This window comes from Lissotriton vulgaris, chromosome 2_1 (genome assembly GCF_964263255.1).
Source record: "Lissotriton vulgaris chromosome 2_1, aLisVul1.2, whole genome shotgun sequence".
NCBI classification, from domain to species: Eukaryota; Metazoa; Chordata; class Amphibia; order Caudata; family Salamandridae; genus Lissotriton; species Lissotriton vulgaris.
The window spans coordinates 869,926,532-869,952,019 of record NC_141687.1 but is presented as its reverse complement, the minus strand read 5'-3'; the positions used below and the strand labels follow the sequence as shown (position 1 = coordinate 869,952,019).

Below are 25,488 nucleotides of genomic sequence, written 5' to 3'. Positions count from 1 at the left end.
TGTTAAATTCATTTTTACACAAACAGCAGCATTACATAAGTCCCAGCATACAATCAGCATTGCTTACTGAATGCAGCGTGAAACCGGTCACCCTTCTCACAAAACATACCTTTCCAATCATACTGATAAAACCCAAGACGTTATCTGGGCTAGCATAACATTCTCCATTGCTAGAAAACAGGCAGCCTCTGTCCCCGAGGCCTGTGCAAACGTAACAGTTTATTTCTAAAGAAAGAGGAAAGGTGAGATGGTCCACAGAGTTCCAAAAGCCAGCCATATCCATCCTAAAATAGCCATAAGGATTAATGTCATCGGTAGGCCCTCTGTCCGAGGTGGACTGGGCATAGTTGATGATGTCACGAATTAGCTGAGTGGTCCCGAAATATCCCTAGGCTCCACTGTAGGTATGGGCTTTAACATGGCATATGTCTCAGATCAATCTTTGCATACACCACATCTTTCAGCCAATCATCTGTTGTGGGTGCTGCAAGTCTGTACCAATAGATATCAATTCTGGGCTTTGCCAGTAACAGCACAAACACTGTAAAATGTCATTGAGCGTATGCTTCACGATCGAATATGGAACAAACTGCGATGTAGGTTAGATTCTTGAAGCTGTTTCTACCATTGACCCAAGGAGGTCTAGTGGTACCCAACCTGGAGCATTACTACGATGCATCCCAGATCCATGGGTGGCCTGCTGGATGTCGGGGTTACCTCTATCGGACACGGCAGTGGATGTTCCTCCGTATAGACTGGACAATCGTCTTTACCTGTTCCTCGCCTGTACTAAGGCATCCCGGCCTCTCCCCCTATTGTTACAGTACTACTGTTGTTGTTTCCGGCGCTGCTTATTTCTCACCAAACATATAACACCATATGCCCCAGCAATTCCATTATTGGAAATGCCCTGAGGCAACAGATAGGCACTACTAGCTGAGCTTTCAGCATGACATGCAGCGGGCCTTCACAGATTAGGTGACCTCTATGGGGACAGCGCACTCATGATACGACATCCTAACCTCATTAGCCACGCCTCTTGGACTGGCACACTGCAGCACCACTGGGAAGACATTATGCAAGAACCACAAACGCACCTCACACTCCACTACCTACACGTCATGGGCGCGGGCGTCCTCTCACCCGGTGGATTGCGGACGCACTTCATCTGTAGACTGCCACAGACTTGAATTCCCTGCAACACTGCTAGAAGACTGATTTGGCTCGTCCATGCACACCTGGGAAACGGAATATGATCCTGGCGAGCCCTGTGCATGTCCCTCACAATGCTTGGTTCCCGTTAGTACATACACAGGGCATATCTTACCCCAGACAGAATTAATTGTTACTTTCACAGGCCGGATGCGGGCTGCCCCCGATGTAGTCAATATGATGCTGATATCTACCTATGTCGTGGTCATGCCCCAAACTACGTCCGTCATAATAGGAAGGGAGTAACGCATCATGTATTTGAATGCACCGACCGGCACCTTACAAACATATGGGAGGTCTGTAGATTGGGCATATTTCCAAGCGAGAAGAGACATGGCCACTACTCGTTTCTTGGACCTTGGCCTCATAGTGGCCAAGCACCTCATTTGGAGGCGTTGAAAATCCAGCGAATCACCGTCATTGCAGGCCTGGTAACATTCCATCCTGAATTGGGCTACACCAGAAGGAGTATCTATCTCTCCACAGGGAGTACACCCTGGGCCTACGTATATACCCCATTTCATCCTACTGGGTCGGTATCTTGGCGGCCCTCCAAACTGCATTGTGCTCTGAAGAGGAAGCAGATGATACCACCGAGCTATAACTAGCACCCCACCTAGTAGTCCCCGTAGGCCATGATTCCACTGTCTGTAATGATTATTTGTGTACACATTGAGACGGGTAGGAAGTGAAACAGAGTTACATTGCATTGATGGCACTTTACTCCAGGCAAACAGGTACTGCAATGAGCGATAGGGAACCTCTTTGTTTACTCCCTTGTCCCCGTCCCTGCTTATTTCACCTCGCCCCTGTGTTGCTTATTTCTGTTCCCCCTGAGCTAAATGGTTGCTCATAGTTCCACAGTTTATATATGTTTGATGTCATTACCATGGACTCTTGCAGAAAATATGATTATATTCTGACTGGTCACCTTAAGGAGCATTTCTCACACTTACTCCAAACCATACAGGCTAATTATTTCCTTCATTACGAGGATGTAACCTGGACTAGCAATGTCATGCCCATTCAAAGTCATTTATCAACACCCTTGTAATATTCTTATGTCTGTATGCTGTAAGTATCCGTGTTCTGAAAAACCCGTAATAAACAGACCAAACAAAAAAAAAACACCGTAAAATGTCACACAGCATGTGGACTAAGTTTAACATGTTCTAGTAAATCTACATCTGACAACAGCTCCACTTTTCTTCCAATCATGGTAGAAATAATGGAAAGTATCTTACGCCAAACATTAGGGTTAGGCAGACAAGCCCATTGAGATGTGTCAGCCCTGCATAATTGTGGACTATTGTGCCGTCTGAGTGGATCGATCTTATACTGTTTTTCAGGGTAAAATAAGCTCTTTCTAAGAAGTTAAAATGAAGCAGTTAATGTTTATAGTGTGCAGACATCATTTTAGTCTGGAAACAGCAGTAACCTCATTTGACATCTCTAATATCAGACCCTGTGTCTAGCCCCAAGGCGTGTTTACTTAGATTAGTATTGGCCACTTTTAAGATGGAGACTGCTGTGTATAGTCTGGATGCCCATCTGGTACAGTTAGGAGATCTGGTTATCTGTGTCAGTGGTTTAAATTCCAGTGGCTCCTCAGGGAAACTCTTCATCACCTCATGAATTCTGTATCTCCACCTGAACACAAGCCGTGCAAGGGTGTAGTATGGCATGTATTTTTGTATTGTTGAATAGTGAGGAATTTACTTGCTGTGATCAGATGGTCAGTCCTACCTCGGATAACACCTTCATCACTCCGTGTTCTTGGGTTAATGTGTGAAGTGGATTTTGAGTTAGTAGGTAACCGGGGGTGTTCTGCATCTAAATAAATAGCTGTAGCTTCAATTGTATAATTGAAATGGTAAAGAACTGTAAATATCGTACAGAAATGTACTGTTTTAGACCTATGATGTTTACATTTACTTTTTAGATGTTGCCAGATGAGGACATATGTGCGAGAGGTTTACTTGTGTGGTGAGGATCTGACCTGCTTTGATTTAGGCTTCGTATCTGGTGTTCTATTTAAGAAAGCACACACTCATCCTTCCAACTGTCTAAACCTGAGGATGGAGCGGTGGGGGAGGAGGGACAAAGCTAAAGCGATTGTGTCACTTGATGCTTAAGTTGAAGGTAGAGCGTAGGCGTTGGCGAACGTTGCCACTATCCTTGCTAGGCATTATTTTAAATGTTCTTGCTATGTAGAGATTTCTGGACGCAATGCAGGACACCCCATATTATCTCACAGACTCATTCTTTAAGGAAGTGGGGTAGAGAGAACTGAGACGTATATAGTAATGGCATGGGGATAAGCTCAGATATCACTATCCACCATGTACAAACCACAATCCCTGGGTGGAATTGCCTTCCCACACTTTGGATGCTATTACTGGGGCTCCCAGCTGGTGGCTTGTGCAGAGCATGACGACCAAGCATTTGATATTGAATTGGTAGAGCTGTTGGGAAGAAGACCCTCCTTCATCCCTTCTATGGGGGGCAGAGGGTGAACAAGCTCCCTCCGACCACCAGGGCAGTGGTGCAAGTTTGGAAAATGGCCATAGCGACACTGGGGTGGCATAATGTTCGCAGCCTGAAGACGCTACTGTGGAAAGGCACCTTAAAGGGGGAGGTGACATGTTTGTAAGGTTTCATAGACTGACATGAAATTGGAATATCAGAACTGGGTGATATACTAGCCGTAGACCGGATAAAAGTCTTTAAGACCGTCCAAGATGAGTTTGACTTATACCAGACACAACCTTATTGATACTGAGACACTCACTGCAAAGAATAGATGATGCCTGGACAGAGGTATAAGAACTCTAGTGGCAGAGCTAGGTAGAGGGGCCCTTTCCCTGACTAGCAAAACACTAATCAGCAAAATCCCGGATAACCTACAACAGCTTGGAGAGGTGGCATAGAAGCAGTAGGGGAAATAGAGGATGAAGACTGGTTTGACATACTCTAACACCCAAGGAAGGTTGCTATCAGATCAAATGCCAAGCTATTCCACCTTAAAATACTGCACGGAACTTGCTACCTTAGAACTTGCATTTTTGAGAAAACTGCAAACTGTTTCAAACGTACGAATTGAGACATCACGTTTATAAATGGGTTTGGCCTGTGGCCAGATTCAGGGGTTCTGGAAGCAAGCACATAGAGAAAACCTGAGACCGTGGTAGACAGCTTCCTGCTCACAGTTAAACAGGTCGTGCTGGGGGTTTCAGGTGAGGACAGACTCACTAGATACAAGGCAATATTTGGTTCCCTGGGGAACATGGTTAAAAAAAGAGACCTTTTGAGACCCTGGGGTGCCCAAACCACACCGATGACTGTGCAATGGAAGTAGTGATGGACATCTGCATGGAAGCTGAAAAATACTATATGAAGGAAGAGCTTTCCCATGAAAATTAAAAAATGGAGGCCCAAGGAGGGTCCACCTGTGCCCGAGGAATAAAGAGTAGCCCAGGCCAGGGCAAAACCTTAAGTGGAGGAGACTGACAGAGGCAAGAAGCAGGGGCGGGTCTAGGCTCATGGTGGCCCTGTGCAGGGAGCGTAGGTAGGAGGCCCCGGAAGAGGGGATCCGGGTGGGGCGGTGCGCAGAGGCCAGTGAAGAAGGGGGGGGGGGGGAGGGTCAAGGTGTTTGGAAGTGGAACAGAGCCTGAGGACGCCAAATCCCTGCCAAGGGCCGCCACGCAAATATGTATCCATCCTCAGAGGATTATTATATTAAGGATATATATTGGCGTGGTGGCCCCTGGGGTTTGGTGGCCCTGTGCAGGTGCACAGCTTGCACATGCCTAAGGCCGCCCCTGCAAGAAGGAAGAGGCTTCTACTGAATGTCTAATCTGTGGGGATGGGCCAGCCCTAACTTTGCTGAAAATACTTTTTGGGAGTGAATAGAACCAGACTGCAATGCCACAAATATTTATGATTAATGCAATGTACATGCCCCAAAATAATAAAAAGATATTTTGCTTTAAAAAAAATATGAAAACACACACTCTTTCCGTGAAACACTCCTATTTGCAAAGTGGTCATGTTCCATCCAAAATACCTTTTACTATTTCCTGGCCTTTAGACCATACTTAAAATGTTCAAAATGAAATTAAAAGTTCCAGCATGCTCATGCAGTTGTCTAAAAAGCCAGAATTGACTGATAAGTTATATGGTAGTTGGCATGTCTTTGCATGATCATCTCTGCAGACATCCTTTACATCATGAGATGTATCAGTTTCGTTTTGAGTGCTTTTCTTTGCCACGGTGGGGTCCTTTCTATCAGCTGCCGTGTGTATAATGAGCCTGAGTAGATCTACTTGCGCAGTGTGGATGGCAGTGCCTGTGAGAGTAAGAGAGCCAGATTCAGGCGTGTGCATTGAATTTCCTTGCCTCCTTGGTACTGTTTTACTGCAGTTGTTAGTTTTGACCTATGTTGTATTTTCTGTCATTGGATAAAGTGGTAATGGTGTGCGGTATCACTTCATTTGAATATATATGTGTTTAATCTCAATCATAAAAAGAGAACTTTAATAACTTAAAGCACAACTACTAGGTAGCTAAAACTAAGTAGTGTAAGGTAATACTATTTGAATTACTGGATAATTAAGATGGCATGTTCAGGTCTGTGACATCCAAATGACTTAGCAAGGTTGCTGCCTTTTTAGCGGACACAAAAGAGACACCAAATTACAAGAAAATAGCAGTAAAATACTGGTTTCTTAGTTAAACGTTGGCCCTACATTGTTTTGCCTGGAACAACAATCATTGCACTGTTCCCAGTGACATGACCTTTTCAGTATCTGTTCTCCTTTATTATAGACCTGGATATTTATGTAAGTACAGAATGTTACGTGCAATGAGATTATTTTATAAAGCAGGTGGGCTGTCAGCGAATGCTGGCCGGCGCAAGGAAAGGGAGGCGCAGATGGTAACCATTGAGACTGATCTCATTGGGCTGAAAAGGGCAGCGCAAACTGATGGAGACCCTGGGGTTACCCACCGGATGCAACTCAAGGCAGCGGAATATAGGGCCCTAGCCACTGATGCCGCAAAGACTTTAGCAAGAGACAGGGAGGGCAGAATATACGGCCAAGGCGATAAGGCGGGTAAGCTCATTGCCTGGCTCGATGAAAAACAGCAGGCGCGTAGAATGGTGGCTGAGCTTACTATTGAATCTGGAGCCGTTATTAATGAACTCCGCGAGATAGTCACTGAATTTGCACGACACTTTCAGAGGGTGTATAGCAGCGGGTCTGACCGCCCGGAAGAAGATTCTGTGGCCTTATTAGCTGACATCCGGATGCTGGCTCTCTCGGACGTCGAGAGAAACACCTTGGAGGCGCCACTTACCATAGAGGAGTTGGGGCGAGCTATCAGAGATCTTCGCCCGGGAAAAACCCTTGTGCCCAACGGCCTTCGGATTGAGCTGTACAAGCTCAAGCCTGACGGCATTTGCCTTTACCTCAAACGTATGTTCGAGGAAAGCAAGGAGAGGGGAGTATTACCGCGAGATCAGGTTTTAGCCACAATTGTGGCCATCCCAAAAGAAGGAAAACTGAGAGATTCCTGCTCCTCCTACAGGCCCATATCCTTACTAAACGCAGAGCCCAAAATACTGGTCAAGGTCCCCGTCAACAGGCTCCAGCCAGTCTTAAACACACTGGTCCACCCAGACCAGTCGGGCTTCATGCCCCACCGGAACACCGCACTTAACCTCCGTCGTCTTAATGGAGTGATCGGGAGATGCCACACTATTCAAGAAGTCGTGGTATCACTCGACGCCACAATGGCATTTGACACGCTTGAATGGCCTTATATGATGGCAGTGCTTCAGAAACTAGGCTTCGGCCCTAGTTTCGTCGGATGGGTGCGTCTCCTTTACTCGGAGCCCCTGGCACAGGTCACTGTGAATAATAAGACCTCTGAGGTATTTACACTGGGAAGGGGAACGTGACAGGGATGTCCACCCTCTCATCTCTGCTGGTTGCCCTCTCTCTTGAACCTCTCACCGCCTGGATTAGACAGAACGGTTCTCTGAAGGGGCTCAGGTGGGCCGACGGCTGGGAGGACAGGATCTCGCTATATGCTGACGACATCCTCCTCTATCTCTCGCGAACCCGGAGATCCCTCATGGAGCCTTGGACATCTTCACCAAATTTGGGAAGATCTTAGGAGTTTACAGTATTAATTGGAGTAAATTCCTCCTATATGTCCTCCAGGGCGACCCTCCGGTAGTTCCTAGGGACTGCCCGATTAAGGTGGTCACGGACGGCTTTAAATATCTGGGAATCTTTATCTCCAAGAACAAAGCAACCATGTACGAGAGAAATCTTTTGCCACCCCTTCAGCGGTTTAAACAAGACTCCGCAACCTGGCAGAAACTCCTGCTGTCCCTGCTGGGCCGAGCGGCTCTTTTTAAAATGATGGCGCTGCTAAGATTCCTCTATGCCCTACAAAATTACCCTGACCTGGTCCCGCAGTCCTATTTTGCGGCCGTCGAAGCCGCACAAAGGGACCTCCTCTGGTCCGGCACACCTAGAATATCCTTACAGAAACTAACACTGGGATGGTTCGACTGGGGTATAGCGCTCCTGGACATCCGTAAATATTTCTGGGCCGCACACCTCTCGGCCATCAACCAGGGCACATACTGCGATGGCGACGACCCGGGTTATACAATGGACCGGTGGCTCCTTCCAGGCGGAAACTTTGAGGCGGCACTTTACTCAAAACCTGGGAGATATTTACTCACAGGACTGACAAAGCACTCGGTTCAATTATGGCATATTGTTCAGCGCAAACTGGGATGGGCCAACATTCTTACAATGGCTACCCCACTATGGGTCTCCGAGCAGATAGGCAATCTGGGCCGCACCAAAGGATTCCGCAACTGGGATCTAATTGGCATCTCCCACGTTCGGGACCTATGGGGTCCTGCCAGAGTTAAATCATTCACCTCACTTCAAAGCACGTATGAACTAACACAAACTGAATACTTCCAATACCTGCAGGACAGGCACTCCCTTCAGATGAATATTCCATCAGGGACCAAACTCCCAATAGCCTCCCCCCTGGAGGATAGATTGCTAGATGGACACCTCCCAGAACGAGCAATTTCCCTCACAGATAAAAAACTCATAAATAATTCTCCGGACCCGTTGCTAGCCCTTAAAGGGAAGTTGGGGGCTGACGGACTAGTACTAGACGACGAGGAGTGAAAAAAGTGCGCTCGCTTCACCCAAGGAAGTGGCTATATCAGCCAGGCTCAGACTCATTCAGCTCAAAATACTACACCGGGTCTATATCTCTGGCACACGACTGAAGCTGATGGGACGTAGTGAGGAGGGTCACTGTAGAAGGGGATGTAGGAACCTTTATTCACATAGTATGGGAGTGCCCAGTGATACAGACCTATTGGAAAGGTGTGATTCGGTGTATGCAAGAAGTGTGGGGGGTGGAGCTGCGAATGGAGGCTAAGAGGTGCCTTTTAAACATCTGGGAGCCCACAGAGTTACTGGCGAAGGGAAGGCTATAGGTTACCCTAGAGCAAACAGTGACAAAGCGAAACATTGCTAGGCTGTGGGGGGCAGTCGCGCCTCCGAAACTTAGCTCCTGGAAAAAGGATATGGACTGGTGCATGGTCCAGGAAAACACAGTGTACATGGCACGAGGGTGCCCCAAAAAATGGGGGGGCGGTGTGGTCGAACTGGAACGATTACAGAGGCAACATATGTGAACCCCCCCAACCCTTACAAACAGACGGAGAGGCTGAACTGTTAACTGTTTCATGATATGCTAATGTACGCCCTAAACTGAATTGTTAATAGTTTGTTCTGTGTTCTACATGGTGCACTGTAAACACTGTACTGCAAGACTGTGTTGACCACCACTTGTTTCAAGCTTTTAATAAAAAGAATTAAAAAAAAAAAAGCAGGGGCGTGGCCAAGATGGCGGCGGAGTAAGACGCCTTTCCGAGCCGCTCCAGCGCTGATCCAGCAAAAGCATCTAATAGCACGGTCCTGAGGGAGCGGCCCCGCTTCAAAAGTGGTGTGGGAGTCTCCCTGGCGTGGCGGAGTGGTTTGGTGCCGTCGGTGGGGCGGAGAAACTCCGAGATCGCCCACAAGATCGATTGAACTCCGCGGCCTGCGCGCCCCCGGCCTCGCTTGATCTCGGTGGCCGGTGTAGGAGGAGGGCAGAGCTCCTGAGAACCCGCCTGGTGACCCCGGAGCTGGCGGAAGGTGGAGAGTCGCGTTGAATCGGCGTAGCGGAGGGCTTTGCTACGGAGGTGGCTTGGAGTCCCCTGGCTTGTGAGGTGCAGCAGACCCATGGGGATTGGCTGAGAAGGCTCCACAGCGGCCGGCGGTGGTCGTCGAGAGGTGGCCCGAGACGTCTGAACGCCGGAGGCGGTGAACCTGGGCGGTGGCGATTACGCTGGCCGAGACCGGTGGTGGTGAGCGGTGCCAGATCAGCGGATCCCGGTGAAGCCCAGGCCACGTGTGGGACGGAAGCAGTTTAGGGCATAGCGACGGCACTCATGCATGGCCGCCATTGGACTCCTACTCATCCGCGGGCCTGAGCTTTGCCCCGTGCACCTGTGACGCCTAAGACACGAGCTGCTGTATATGCTGTGAACGTCGCGTCAGTCATATCAGTCATATCAGGGGTGCTGCGGACTATAGTTTGAGGCCTGGCACTTGAGATCGCAGGCCGAGCGATCTTGTTTGGCCGCGTGGCGCTTGGGTGGAGCGCTGCTTGCCGCCATGTCTAACGCGCAGCACAAAGGGCGCCCGGGGAAGGATGGCACTTCGAAATTCTCCCAACAGCCGGCGTCCCCTGGAGCCAGTGGGTCGTCGAAGCAGTCGGACGATGAAGCGCCGGCAACGAAAGCTTTCATGACTGAACTCTTTGCCTCCATTAAGGAGGATATCTCCGAGCTCCGGGCGCAATTGGCCTCTGATCTGCGGGAGGTGCGGAGAGATGTAGACGGTTTAGGCGAGAGGGTGGCGACCCTGGAAGACCATGATCTAAGTATGGCCAACGACGTGCACTTGCTGCAGCAGGATATCATTCGCCTCACCGAGCAGAACCTGGACTTACAGACGCACACGGAAGATTTGGAAAACCATTCCCGCAGGAATAACATTCGTATCCGGGCCGTGCCCTGGGATGGTGAGGCAGGGGACCTGCGTGGTTATGTCCAGGATCTGTTCCTCCAAATACTGGATGAGGAGGATACACGGGAAATCCAAATGGACAGAGTGCATAGAGTGGGGCTGCCCAGGCGCGGGGGGGGGCCCCCCCCTATATACTTGTGTGCGTTCATGACTTCCAGGTGAAAGAGCGGATCCTCCGCAAGGCCAGAACACTCACGTCATTGCAATTTAGGGACCACCGCCCCCAACTGTACCAGGATTTGGCGGCCTCCACCCTGCGGAAAAGAAGGGAGTTCCGCCCAGTGACTGCCTTTCTGAGAGAACGGGGCATCGCTTATTCCTGGGGGCATCCATTTCGGATCATCTTTCGGTGGCAGAATCGTCTCGCACAAATTCGCACACTTCAGGCAGCAAAAGACCTTCTGGACCTGGAGGATGTGCCGCCCTCGCAGGACACAGCTACTTCTCCATCTCGGAGGCGCCACCGCTCGTCTTCCTGGCATAGGGTAGGCGCTTCACCTGACCGGCGGTGGCCGGACCTCACTACCAGCCTGCAGGAGCGGGGCAACGCTGTGGCATCGGTGGCTTTGGCCACATTGGCTGATACGCAGCAAAGCTCCGGAGCGGCGTGACCTCCTTCTCATTGATGGATAGGCGCCGGAGGGGTTCGGGCCTTCTGGTCTGGGGGTATGAATGTACTCTTGGAGGAGACACCCTCGACTGTGGCCATGGGGGATAGTGTATTAGTCCCCCCGTCCTGCTTCCTGGAAGGAAGGCCTCTTACGGACTCCGGCCTTCTGGACACGATGAGTACTGTATTTGCTTTCACACTTTTGCTTTTGCTCTTGTTTTTGGTTGTGTTTCAACTGGGGGAGGGGTGGGAGTTGGGGAGTTTGGGGTGTGGGGGGGGACCCGTGATGGTTGGAATGGGGGGTTGTTTGATGTGTGGCTGCGGGTGTGTGGGTACAATGGCGTGGTAGATATCATTGCAATGGTAGGCTGGCGAGTGTTGGACGTCTCTTGTATGAGTGTTGGTTTAGTTGTGGGGAGGGGGACACTTGAAGTGATGAGAGCAGTTTTCTGGGTTCGTCTTTGTTATGCCGATTAGCATAGGGACATGGAATATTAAGGGAATGAATTCGCCACAGAAGCGGCAGAAGGTTTTGAAGTATGTAGTGGACCACCACCTTGACATTGTTGGGTTGCAAGAAACCCACCTGGCGCGGAAACATGAGATGCGGCTCCGCCATATGGCCTATCCCATTATTTATAGATCTTCCGCTGCTACAAAACACAGGGGGTGGCACTCCTTTTCCGGGCTGCGCTGCACTTTCAGCCTGTGGAGGTCCGTCACGATAAGGAGGGCCGTTGGTTGATGGTCAAAGGGCTTATACAAGGTAGATTGTGCACCTTCGTGGTGGTGTATTTACCCAATGTTGGTCAAAATACGTTTTTGCAAGATCTGTTGGTGAAGGTGGGGGACTTTGCAGAAGGTCACTTATTCCTGTTGGGGGATTTCAATCTGGTGTGGGACAAGGATCTGGATAGCTCTGGGGGACATAGGGCGGGCACGGGAGTGTTTTCTGATTCGGCACAGCAAGGGGTGGGGGAGCTGGGACTAGTTGATGGCTGGCGATTTTTCCACCCTACCACGAAGGATTACACATTTTTCTCCCACGTGCATCATTCCTACTCCCGTTTAGATTTCATTTTCCTTAGTCAGTCCCTACGCGGGGACGTGATGGATGCCGCCATTCTTCCAATCTCGGTGTCGGACCACAGTCTCTTGGTGCTTAATCTTCGTTGGTCGCCACCTGATGCTTCGCATCGGAAGTGGTATTTCTCGGCGTCGGTGGTCAGGGACGATGTATCTAATCAGGCATTGCGCCTCGCTATCCGAGAATTCTTTGACCTCAATCCCCCATCGGACACCTCACTGTCGACCACGTGGGACGCCTTTAAGGCTACGATCAGGGGCACATGCCTGGGACTCAACTCGCAGATTAACGCATTGCGGAGGAAGGAAAGTGAGACATTGGAGGCTGAGGTGGTCGAGCTCGAACGAGCTCACAAACTCAACCCCTCGAGAGTGACTCTCCACCCGTTGACGGCAGTGAGGGGCAAATTAAAGGCACACTATGCCAATAGGGCCGAGCTTACGCTTCTGCGACTGGGGCGTCAATCGTATTCTTGCGGCAAGAAGGTTGGTAGACACTTAGCGCGACAATTGCGGGACAGGAGGGAGCGGGAATACATAGGAGGGATCAGAGATGCCGCAGGAGTGTTGCACCATCGGGATGGAGCGAAGGCGGACATTTTTGGGCGCTTTTACGCCGAGTTGTATACGGGCGACGCCCTGGATGCGGAGTCACAGCGGGAGTTCCTACAACGTTTGCCGTTACCCCGAGTGTCTAGGGAATGGAACGAGCTGTTAGAAGCACCGATCTCGAGAGAAGGGGTTCTCTCCGCCATCAAAAATTTGAAATTACACAAGGCCCCGGGTCCGGATGGTTACACAGCGGTCTTCTACAAGACGTACGCTAATGAGTTGTGTGACTTTCTGGTTGCCCTCTTTAATGATATGGCGACGTCCGGGATGAACGCGGGGACCCTGGCGGAGGCGGTGATTACGGTTTTGCCGAAACCTGGGAAGGACCCGGAGCAATGTGCTTCGTTTCGTCCCATAGCCTTGCTTAACATTGACGCAAAGCTGTACTCGGCGATTCTGGCTGGCCGCCTACAAGATCTGCTTCCGGCGATCATACACCCAGACCAGTCTGGCTTTATTAAGGGTCGCCAGACCCACGATAATACCCGTAGAGTGGTTCACCTCATCGAAAAAGCGGACAGGTTCCGCATTCCAGCTGTGTTGGTGGGTCTGGACGCGGAGAAGGCCTTCGACCGCGTGGATTGGGGCTTTCTGTTTAACACACTGCGAGCTTTCGGCTTCTCTGATAAATTCATTACCATGGTGCAGGCGAACTTTTGCAGCCCACGTTCGAGGGTGGCAGTGAATGGCCACCTGTCGGCCTTCTTCGCACACTCGCGGGGCACCAGACAGGGGTGTCCCCTCTCCCCCTTGTTATTCGCGCTCAGCATTGAGCCCCTGGCGATGGCGGTGAGGGAACACGAAGGTGTGAAGGGCATACCGTTCACGGGAGAGCAACACAAAATCTCTCTCTTCGCGGACGACGTCCTGCTCTCGGTGGCTGATCCGGTTGGTTCTCTGCCCTGTGTTAGGGACATTTTGCTTGAATTTGAGGGTGTGGCTGGATTTAAAGTAAATTATGGCAAGTCTTACATTTTGAATTTGACTTTATCGCAGGCTGAGGTTGCTCAGGTGCGGGCGTTGACGCCGTTGGCTTGGGCTTCGGGTTCAATTGTCTATCTGGGAGTCCACCTGACTCCGACGGTGGGTAAGCTATTCGCAGCCAACTTCCCGCCCCTCCTGGCGAAGACCCGGGCGGAATTGGAGAGGTGGAAACCTAAATTCCTGTCCTGGTTAGGTAGGGTGCATGCGATTAAAATGGTCCTTCTCCCCAAATATTTGTACCTATTCCAGGCCTTGCCTATTCCGCTGGATAGCGCTTACTTCCGGCAACTCAAAACGATGGTATTGAAATTTGTCTGGCAAGGGGGCCGAGCGCGTCTGTCCTTCGCGGTTCTACGCCGACCTCGGTCGGAAGGTGGGGTTGGTCTCCCGGACCTGCGCCTCTATTATAAGGCTGCCCAACTGAGGGTCATGGTGGAATGGTCGCAGCAGTTCTCTGAAAAACACTGGCTGCATATGGACCGAAGCATGGCGGGTCGGTCCATCTGGGATTTAGCCTGGAAACCGAAGAAAGATCGCTCAGTGAATGCTTACATCAGTACCCCCACGGGCACTACGCTGAAGGTATGGGACACCTTGGCTGGCGATGAGCGATGGACGACCTTTCCATCTCCGTTCACACCATTGCATTTCAACCCGGCCTTCCCGCCGGCGCTTGCCGAGGGGCCCTTTGACGCATGGAGGGAGGGTGGATGCAGGGCGCTGCTTCACTTGTTTCATGGCTCTGATCCTTTGACCTTTACTAATTGCGTGCGGGACTACCAGGTGCCGCAAACTGATAGATATAAGCATGTCCAACTGCTACATTGGGCCACGTCGCCAGGAGTGCTGGAAGCAGCCACGAGGCCTCCTTCGAAATTTGAGGCTTTTCTGCTAAGGACATCCACCATGAAGGGAGCCATCTCCTTCCTGTATCAGCTGCTGCTTCAATCTGAATTGTCACCTAGGCCACGTTATATGGAGCAGTGGGAGGAGATGGTGGGGAGGGATATCGCCGACGCCGAATGGTCAGCGCTGTGGAGAGATATGACCCAATTCAATCATTCGATCCAGTTACGGGAGGCTCATTTAAAGACTCTCACACAGTGGTATATGGTTCCGACTCGGCTCCATCGTATCTACCCGGCTACCTCGGACAAGTGCTGGAGGGGTTGTGGCCTTCTGGGGGACTTCCGCCACATTTGGTGGGATTGCCCAATATTCAGGCCGTTCTGGGATGAAATTCTTTCCCATATCAAGGATATCCTGCGATACCCTATTGAGAACTCTTTGGCCTTTGTGCTCCTGGGCCTACAGGACCCCGGTCTTGAGCACCAGACGCGCGCGGATAAGAAAATCCTATGGCTGTGCTTGGGAGCAGCCAAGCTTACGCTGGCGGCGGCTTGGAAGCGGAAGGAGGCACCGGCGATTTCCCTTTGGCACGCGAGGCTCTGGAGACTCCTGAGCCTGGAAAGAATGGCGGACATCTTCCTCGGTATTTACAAGAACTTTAAGCACGTGTGGGGCCCCTTGGTAACCTTCCTATCTACTGGCCTACCTTCAGCGGTTTGCCCAGCATCATTGAGATCCTTACACCTCTTCCAACTTTAGTGTGCCTACTGAATGAATGTGGTAGGTTTGTGTCGCCGTCACGGGGGGGGAGTGGGGGGGGCTGGGGAGTTGTATTTTCCTTTCTTTTCAGTGTTGCAACCGGGGTACCTCATTTCAGCGGATGGTGCATTTTTGTGATCTTTGGATTGCTCGAAGACCTGCTTGAAGGGACAATTTGATTTCGCAAGACTTAGCTCCTAAGGGGCATTATTTATGGTTTTTCTTTTTCTATAGGTGCTCGGACTCATTGCCTGATCTTTCTCTTAGCGTTGTGGCATTACCACCGTCTTAAATTGCTTCATTTCCCACTGTGCGGGAACATGTGTGACGCCCCGGTGCGGCTTACTGTGTTTTCTTGTCCTTTTTGTTAATTGCAAAATAAAAAAAAATGACAAAAAAAAAAAAAAGCAGGTGGGCAGCCAGGTCTTGTTACTGTGTCAGTTTATTAAATATGTTGAATCCTTAGCATGATTACATACTCAAAATGGGCTTCATCTCGCTTTGTCGTGAAGCAGTCTGTTGATTGCTTTCCCACACTGAAGCTTTTCAGGTTTTGGAAGATGGGTAGGTTTGTAGTAGAGACTTCTGAGTCAGTAGCTATTTTCAATTTTTGCAGTGGGGAGGGCACTTTCTTGCTTTTATTTTAAGATGCCCTTTCAGATAAATTAATATGCCAAACGTATATGCTTACAAATGTAATAGTGCATTTTTGTTTGCTTTTTGTAGGTCAGCTAATATTGTAGTATGGTCTATAATATTTGCTGGTCTTAATATTCGGTATGCTGTACATTCTTAGCTGGAATTGAAAGCAAGCTGCCATGGCTTAAAGAACATTTTGTGTGCACCTATTGTAATAATGGTCAAGGGAGACAGATTGGCTGCACATATGTACAGCAAGTATACTACAAAGAAAGTTAAAGAGAAGATCGACCTTCTTGATTTCAATCAAGTGGTGAGACTTTGGAACTTGTGCATCAAAACTGTGGTGTTTCTCAAAATGAGCCGGTCAATGGGATTTTGAAAATGCAGCAGGGTTTGAGACCTTTACCACAACAAAAGTAGAAACATTGGATTAGATAATCCAAGCAAGCATTAGGTGATTTCTGCTGCCCATGAAACAAAATCCTCACAAAATAATGAAGTTGAAACGAAATTACTTTTGTTTATTGTGGCAGGACAATTTTATATAACTGCTACCCCTACTCCCTGCCACACTGATAACGCTGGTAACACTTGCAGACAACTAGAGGTATTGGGATGCCCAGCCTTTCGGTCACTAACATTCCTGCTGTGCCCCTAGCGACTAACATATACAGACTGCTTGTACAATTTGAGCCATTCCAAGAAGAAGGCAAATGAATTTAACTAATGAACAATATCCTAAATATCCTCCAAACAGAACTCTATGTCTAGCCTCCCAAAGCTCTCAGATATTAAACACAATAAAACAAATTCAGATTGACCATTCTGCAGATGCCCTCCTTAGGTTAGTTATACAGCGACAAACTCTTTACTAGGGTCTATGCTTAAACGTCAGGTTAACCCATCTATTTGTTGCATGCCTGTGGAGAGAGAGAGAGTGTGATGACCTGTTTAAGAGTAATCTTAAGAGTAATCTTATTCTTTTCCCTTGTTCCTTAGGATTCTCAAGTCGAGCACCCCTGTCTGTCAGCATTGCCAAGACAGGAGCACAGGGACAGGATGGAGGGAAGGAGGGAATGTCTCTGCGAAATGTTGCAAAGCTGCTGCGTGAGAGACAGTACCAGAGAGTGGTGGTGATGGTGGGTGCCGGCATAAGCACTCCCAGTGGTATTCCTGACTTCAGGTAAAACCCTCAGTGACATCTTCTAAGTGGAAACAGATTTGTCTGCTGGGGCATCAGGAGAACCCTGAGCAGTGTGATGAAACCCAGACTGTTATTATCCTCCATCAGTTTAGAACTCTACCCTTGCATACTGGGGCTTGAGTAGTTCTGATTGAAAAGCAGCACAATTACCTAGAGGCTAGAACATCATGGCCTGCTTTGAAAGTTTTCACAGTCTATCAATAGCGGTGAAGGATCCACTGTCTCTCCCAGATTTAAGGTTAGTCACCCTATTTCAAACACCTCTGCAGTTCTTCATCAGATGCATTGACTTGTACTTTAGAAAGTCCTGAGAGAGGTGACGTCTTTTAGCTGATGACCATGTACACCTGCAGAGTTTCAAGACTACACACCTCCTTAAATTGGCCCCACACTAGCTACAAGGAGGTCCCAAGTAATCTGTTATGAAAGTTGCAGCCAGATCCTGCAACTCTGTAAACTCCTCCACTTATTCTAGTGTTGACCCTACTCGCTCCTGCGTTGGCCTATATGTTGTAGGGTGTTGATATCTGCAAGTTTCCATTCATTTGGGAAGGTGGCGGACGTGATGGAGGTGCTGATGATATGGGTCATCATGTTGTTGATTGGTGATGTTCCAAGGTTGCAGCTGTGGTGGGAGCATGGAGCGCTTGGGGCCTCTGAGCGGATTATCTGCATGATTATAGCTGTGTCATTTCTGTTGATGGTTGGTTGTCCATTCGTTGAAGTGGCTGTCTTGGTTGGTGGTGGGTAGGTTAGCAATGAGTTCTCTGGGGTTGGGTTGGTGTGAAAAACTGCTGTAGATGTTTGCTATTTTGCTGTGGAAGAAGTTGGATAGGTTTTCATAGTGTTGTTGGGAGGCAGTAATGTTGTGACAGTGGCTTAGGGCGAGGTGAAATTCTTGACGATCCAGAAGGTTTCCTTGCAGCTGTTGGAGCTTTCTTCGATACTGTCCACTAGTGCTTTTTTCTTGGTGTTTCTTATTTGCTGGTGATAGCGTCAAGTGCAGCCTTGTAGGTTAGGTTGACGGTGGTGTCGTGGCTGGCCCTCCATTCCCTTTCTAGTTGGTTACAGTGTTGTTGTTCACTTTATGTTGCCTCAAACCATTTGATAACCCAGCACCCAATTTCGTCAGATTCTTTCACAGTTTTACTTTTCAACCCCTGCTTGTCTTGCTCTCTTTCTTCCCTTTCAACAGGTCCCCAGAAAGTGGCTTGTACAGCAACCTTCAGCGTTATAACCTTCCATACCCAGAAGCCATCTTCGAACTGAATTACTTCTTAAGCAATCCCAGACCCTTCTTCACACTGGCCAGAGAGCTGTACCCGGGAAATTTCCGACCAAATTATGCTCACTACTTTTTGCGGCTCCTGCATGACAGAGGGCAGCTCCTCCGTCTGTACACCCAGAATATTGATGGCCTAGAGAGAGGTGAGTCCTTGTCTTCCTGTAAAGCGCTTTAATCACTTTTGAAACACATACGCTTGCCTCCAATTCACACTTCTTTCGTTTTTGCGCACCTACTTTGACTTCTTCCAGGTTTCAGCCTTTCAGTCTGTATTTTGTTGCATTCCTTGTGGTATATATTTCTAACTAAAATGATGTGTTCTGCTTAGTTTATGTCTTACTTGGGGGATGTGCAGTAATTGTATTCTTTTGTCTTTTTTGTGGCGCCACGTGCTCCTTTCTCATCTTCCTTTGCACTCTTTTACTCTGCACCTTTCCCAGTTTCCATATCATCTCGGTTAGTGTTAAAACAAAGTTTTTGTCATGTAAATTTTGAGAAAATTCGTTTTCTTTTATTATAATTTTTCCTAAAATAGAAAAGAGGGTTTTTTTTGTCTGCAAAGGGATAGTGTCAGTTGCCACACAGCATGCATTCCCCTAATGAACTGCAAATTACATAAAACCAAACACCCATATGGGATGCCTATGAACTGCTTTTGTATGGTATTGATTTGAAAGAGTAGTGGTGAGGTGGATTTATGAATGTCCCCACAACATCCTAGCTGACCGACTGACTACTATGGGAGATGTACTGTTTTCTGTAGATTACAGATTGGTCCTCCCAGAACATTACCGTCAGTGAAAACTTTTGAAATCACTCACTCTCTTTACTTTATGCTGTTGATTCAACAGACAGCCGTAATCTGCCGTTTTTTCATGGACTGTAATGCCTAGACGTAGAGTAGCCTATGTTCAGCATTGACAACACTAAGATTTCCATGGTGGTGTTAAAATAGTGTTTTTTCTTGCTTGTGTGAATCGTTCATTTTAGCCATGTGCGCTATGCAACAGGAGATAATGTAATTGTGACATTACACAGTTGTACAGCTGTTGTGAAGAGTTGTACGGCAGTGAAATATAAAGGACATGTTTGATGCGACTGGTTTCGGTCTTGATCTTAGACTAGGATGCTTGTTTCTGAAGGGGCACGAACAGCTAACTGTCATGGCTCCCTTTGCAAATCCGCTGTTCATTGTCTTCATGAGTATATGCACTTTTTCTGCTTCTCCTATTCTGTCTGCCCCACTGGTAAGCGTCACTAATGCCATTGACTCTTTGGGACAGATTCATAAATAGTTTAACTGATATCTCGATACAAAGTTCTTTTTAATGTCCAACATTTGGGCATTGGAGGAAAAACCCCAAAACCTTTATATGTTATTTTTTTTTAATCTGGTCCAAATCTGCTTTAGCAGTGTACTATTCTGCTACTTCGTTGTCTACAGGTTGTTGTGGATACCCCAAAAAACCTATTGCTGCTTTCCCTCCTAAGTACATTCAGTTTTCACAAAATAGTATTAGGGAGAAGTGTTTGAAAAACACTTGTTTTTAGATTTTTTAAATAGACTCATCTTTTATGTAATAACCCAATTAATTCTATTTGCCTGTGGCTTTGCTTACATCTCCGGCTTTGAAAAGGCTGGAGGCAGGAGTGTTTTAAAGTGTTTTTTTTGTTAATATCATTAAAGACTAAGCTGTGAAATCATGTTTTGCAAATGTATATTTTGAAGATCTCCATTTCTGAAAATAAATCGTGACCAGCAGTGGAACACTTTTGTTCCTGTTTGGCAACATTCTTGTGGGTGATTACATCTCCCTTTAGAAGGTGTTCCCAAGAGAGAGGAGGTGGATTAACAGGACTTGGATAGATCAGTAGGGGCTTCTGGAATGAGTAGTTTAATCTTCCACAATAAATGATGTTGATAGATTTCTGATTTAACAGTAGAGTGAACATGGTTGGGCACATATAAGCCTGTCTTTAGAGTAAAACTGCAACATTTAGCAGAGTCTGCCAGAGAATTTAAAACATCATGACAGGTATGGATGTATAGAAAAGAGAATAGCGATTCTCCAATTAACATGCAAAGAGAATCTTGATTTCATTAAAGACAACGGAAGCTGACATTATGCAATAACCTTTGATTGCTGACCCAACATTCAACCCTTTAAAGAGCAAAACAAATGCATCATAAACCTCTACATCCATTTTAGAATTTTCAAACAATATATATATGTCCAAGACACATAATCATCCTCCTCTTTAAGCTGTGAAGAAACAAGATATTTTCTTCATCCTCAGCCAAAACGTCTATTACAAATTGTATGTAAATAAAAACACAAATTAATCCACACATTTCATCATATAACGAAACATGTTTTCACTCAGATTAGCCCTTCACATCTTATTTTATTCGTTTTTATTCTTCATAATGAACATTTAATTCATCTTCTCATATGGAGAGGGGGTGGGATAATGTTAACACCCACTGAGTTTAATGAAATCACTATTCTCTATGCATGTTAATTGGAGAATCGCCATTTCATTACAAGACCAGAGGCTACCATTATGCTTCTTTGAATCCATTCAGCGCCAGACTGCTCACATGCTCCAAAGGTCTTAAAAAGAATTTTGCAAAATCATTCGCATTAGACCAGTCTTCCATCTTCAGGATCTCTATTAGAGAACGGCCTGCCCAGAAGACTTTGCTAGCCATTGAGTGAGCTCCAAACCCTGAAAGATCTACTCCTGCTTCACTCATCACTGTTCTTACCCATTTAGACAATGTAGCTGTTGAAACTGCTTTATAAGGTTTCACATAAGACCTTAATTACTATGCCTCCCAATCGGCTCTAAATTCCAACAATTTGTTCTCATATGACTTCATACAATTTACCGATCCACTGGATTAGGGGACCCAGGATGGAGCCCTACAAGGGTAGAGAGGTCCTCACTGAAGAGGTTAGAAGAGATACGTCTCCTTATCATATACTCTACAAAAACAAAAAAGTATCCCTTTCGGAACCAGGCTGGCATAAAAAACACAAGAGGTTTAACCAACAGTACGTCAATTGTTTACCGACTCACGTTTGTGAGTAGGAAGGGAACAAGACCCTTTTCTTAATATAACCCTCACTTACTGTAGTTGTGGCATGCTTCATCATCGGGTTCACCCCAACTGCCAATGATGAAGCATGTCACTAATACAGTGAGTGAGGGTTATATTAAGAAAAGGGTCTCTTTCCCTTCCCACCCACAAACGTGGGTAGGTAAACAATTGGCATACTGTTGATAAAACCCCTTGTGGTTTTTTTCCCTCTTTTTTTGATTTTGGCAGGAACCAGCTTGTTTCCAGAAGGTTTACTTTTTTATGTTTGTGTTTTTTTCATACAATTTGCTTCACATAACTTTGCACATTTATGAAAATAGGGGTAAAAGATTGTCTCAGACATGGTTTTAGTTATTTTCCAAATGTCAAAACGTACCCCTTCTGGAGAATAATATCTATACCAAAGTTCCAAAACCATTACATCAGAAACCCTTCTAAAGAAAATTAAACAAAGTAAAGTTGCTAGTTCCAAATAAATCTATCTAAGCGAAAGGTAATTAGTGTCGGGCCATGAAGTGAACAATCTGAATACTGAACCAGCATCTCATAACAAATCATAACGAGCATTAGGGGGTCTCCTAATCCTAACTCCCTTCAATACTTTCATTATCAAAGGGTCACTCACTAGTGCAGAGTTATTGACTAAAGCATGTCCAACAGACACAGCCGATCTATAACAATTAAGTGTCTTGTAAGAAAGACCAGAGTTGATCAAATCCGCTAAATGGGTTGATACTAGCGCTAGAGGAGCTTTCAAGGGATCCTGAGTCTACCCGAAGACCCAAAGAAGCCAGAACTAGATGGGGTATCTCTACAGCGAGTTCTATCTAAGCATGGGCGAATTTTGCGGATCTCGCGTTCGCGAATTTTGCGGATTTGCGAACTCGCAATCCGCAAAATCCGCGAATTCCCGCGAATTTGCGTTTTTTTTTTTTTTTGTGTGTTCGCCCGTGTTTCTGCCAGTTCGCGAGGGTTTTTACAATTTCGCAATTTGCGAACTTACCTGTCGGGTCGCAAGTTTTGCGAACTTGTTGTTTCTACGTGTCCAGCCTGTTTGGGACACTCTTCTTCATCACTGCCACTCTCTGTCACCACTGCCACTCTCTGACTACTCATGCCACCCTCTGGCCCACCCATGCCACCCTCTGTTTCATCACCACACCCTCTGGTTGTCCAGTGTACATTATTTTCGGCAAAGCAAAGCACACCTTCCCTGCCTCAAGTGACCTGAATTAATTTGGGGCTGATTAATGTGTCACAGAATATTTTTTTAGCTGGCACCTGCTTCCTTAGTGCGCCCTGATTAGTGATCTTTTGCACTTGCTAAGTGCTTTCATTGTTGCAAAATTAGTTACAACACCTGCCCTGCCCCAACTGACAATAATGAATTAGGGGCTGATTAATGGATTTTAACTTCCAGCCTGGCTCCTGCTTGTCTCCCTTAGCTGTAATTCAGGACCTTTGTGGCATATGTGTAACTATTCTGAGGTTCAGAGCAGGGTCACATAATAGTTGCAACTGGCAACTGAACTCTGGAGGGGCCCCTCAGGAAGCACTACAGGAAATGGCTACTAATGATGAGCCTGAACTTTTGAACCTGGCAAGTAGTTTCAGTTTTGCTAAGATCGTATTTCTGCAATTTAGCACTTATTCGCGGGGCGCGAAGTTGTACTGGGAAGCCGCGAACTCACGCGAACAGTGCGAGCAGTGCGAGCAAAATCCGCTGCTCGCGGATTTGCGGATTTTGCGGGAGATTCGCAAATCTGGCGGATTGCGGATTTCCCGAAAATCCGCAAAATCCGCGAGCGGAACGGATTTTCCGCCCATGCTTAGTTCTATCATACCTGGGAACCAAACCTGAGATGTCCAAAACGATGCTATTATAATGGTATTGCATCTCTCTAACCAGACCCTCATTTATACTCTCTGGAGCATTGAGAAGGGAGCAAATTCATATTCTCCCTCTCTTCCCCAATCCTGTAGAAAGGCGTCTACCGCCATTGCCCAAGGATCCGGTCTCCAACTGAAGTCTCTGGCTACTTGGTAGGTGAGTCTGCTCACAAAGAAGTCTACCTGAACTGGACCCATAACCTCTGAATCAGATTAAAAACCTTTGGAGTCAATTTTCAGTCGCTGAGATTCCTGAGGTATCTGGAATTCCAATCCGCCCTCACATTCTCCTGCCCTTGAATATATTCTTATCTCAAAAATATTTTGTGACTTCAACAAAAATGCCATTTGCCTTTAGCTAAATCTGCCAATTCTTTTGATCTCAAGCCACCCAAGCAATTTATGTATGAAAAGGCTGTAAAATTGTCTAAATGAATCAGTGTCACAATGTTCGCCAATAAAATCTTGAAGCTCATCAATGCTTTTAAACCTGCTAACATTTCTAAACAGTTTATGTGTAGCAATTGTTCCACCTTAGACCATCTTTCCCCTGTTTCCAACGTATTCAGCTGTGCTCTCCAGCCAAAATTGCTGGCATCCGACTCTAAAATAAATTGAGGAACATTCCCAAAGATGGCTTTGGCATTGCAAGTTTCTAAATTCTCTGACCACAATTCCAGATCCTCCTGAATATCCAATGGCAATGAAATCGGATCTGCATACCACCAGCCTTTCCTCAGTCCCAAGGCCTTCAACCTCTGAAGAGCTCTGTAATGTAATGGCCCTTGGGGAATGGCCTGAATGAAAAATTCTAGGTCCCTCAAGGAAATCAAATTATTTTCCAGAACAACTTTTATCTGCTTCGTTATCTTTTTTTGTGGAAGTATTAACTTAGATAGTTAAGTATCCACCCGAAAATCCAGGAATTCTATGCTATGCATAGGGACCATAACAGACTTTTCCATGGTTATTATAAATCTAAACTCTCTAGAAGATCCCTTGTCCAAGCAAGATGTTTCAGCTATTCTAACCTGTTTTGAGACATTAGCAGTATGTTATCCAATTAGATTATCAGTTGGACCCCTGTCTCTCTCAGGAAGGCTACTACTGGGTGCGTCACCTTGGTGAAGCACCAAGGAGCTGAGGACAAGCCGAAGGGTAAACTAAGAAACTGATACAGAACACCTCTCCACCTGAGCCGTAAATATTTCTAAGAGTCTTTTGCCATGCGTAGTGTAAAATATGTTTCTTTTAAATCCAAGGTCACCAACCAGTCTTTTTCCTGTTAAAATGTCCCTCAGTACACTTGGATCAGTAGAGGCTTCTGGGATGAGTAGTGTAATCCTCCACAATAAATGAAGTTGATACATTTCTGATTTAACAGTAGAGTGGACATGTTTGGGCACATATAAGCCTGTCTCTAGAGTAAAACTGCAACATTTAGCAGAGTCTGTCATAGAAACTAAAACACCATGACTGGTATGGATGTATAGGGAAGAGACTTTTTCTGCTTCGAGGAAAAATTCTGTCTTTAATAGGGTTCATTAATATAAAATGCTAATAGAAGCAAGGTATGTATGGGGTCCCCTCTTGGGTGGAAACCCTCAAATGTAACTGAATATTGCTGTCAATCAGCATTAGAGAGATTCACGGACACAGCAGATGGAGCTACCAAACATTTGGAAGCATAGGGGGCAGTCAACAGGTGAACTGAGCAGGGAGGTGAAGGTGACTGACGATAGAGGAGAGATGCTTGTGATGAGCACAGGTAGATACGTTTAAGGAGGGTGAGAACTCCTTTAGTGGAGTAGAATATGCGGAAGCCATAGTTTAACTTGTTTAGTAAGTTGTAGGCACGGGGGTATTGAGACACTTTATTAAACACCAGGCTCTCAAGGGTTCTGTAGAAAAAGGGATTTAAGATATGTGAAAGTTGAGGGATAGAAGCATCACTTCTTTCGGATCGAACAGACAACCACAAACCTATAGTAGTCACTATCCTGGAAGGGAGGAAATAGTTAAAACCAGTGGTATGACGGAGCAGGATAATTGATGAAAGAGCTAATG

The 25,488-nt window shown here is 46.9% G+C and overlaps 1 protein-coding gene across 2 annotated transcripts in view; it reads left to right on the top strand.

Moving 5' to 3' along the window:
• Window positions 1–25,488, top strand: part of SIRT3 (sirtuin 3) — a 191,453-nt gene that overhangs the window by 76,092 nt on the left and 89,873 nt on the right. For both annotated transcript variants that reach the window (XM_086956382.1, XM_086956383.1), the window contains exons 3-4: window positions 16,936–17,119; window positions 18,336–18,568. In XM_086956382.1, coding sequence (XP_086812508.1) covers window positions 16,936–17,119; window positions 18,336–18,568 — 417 coding nt within the window. The remainder of the gene's footprint in view (window positions 1–16,935; window positions 17,120–18,335; window positions 18,569–25,488) is intronic.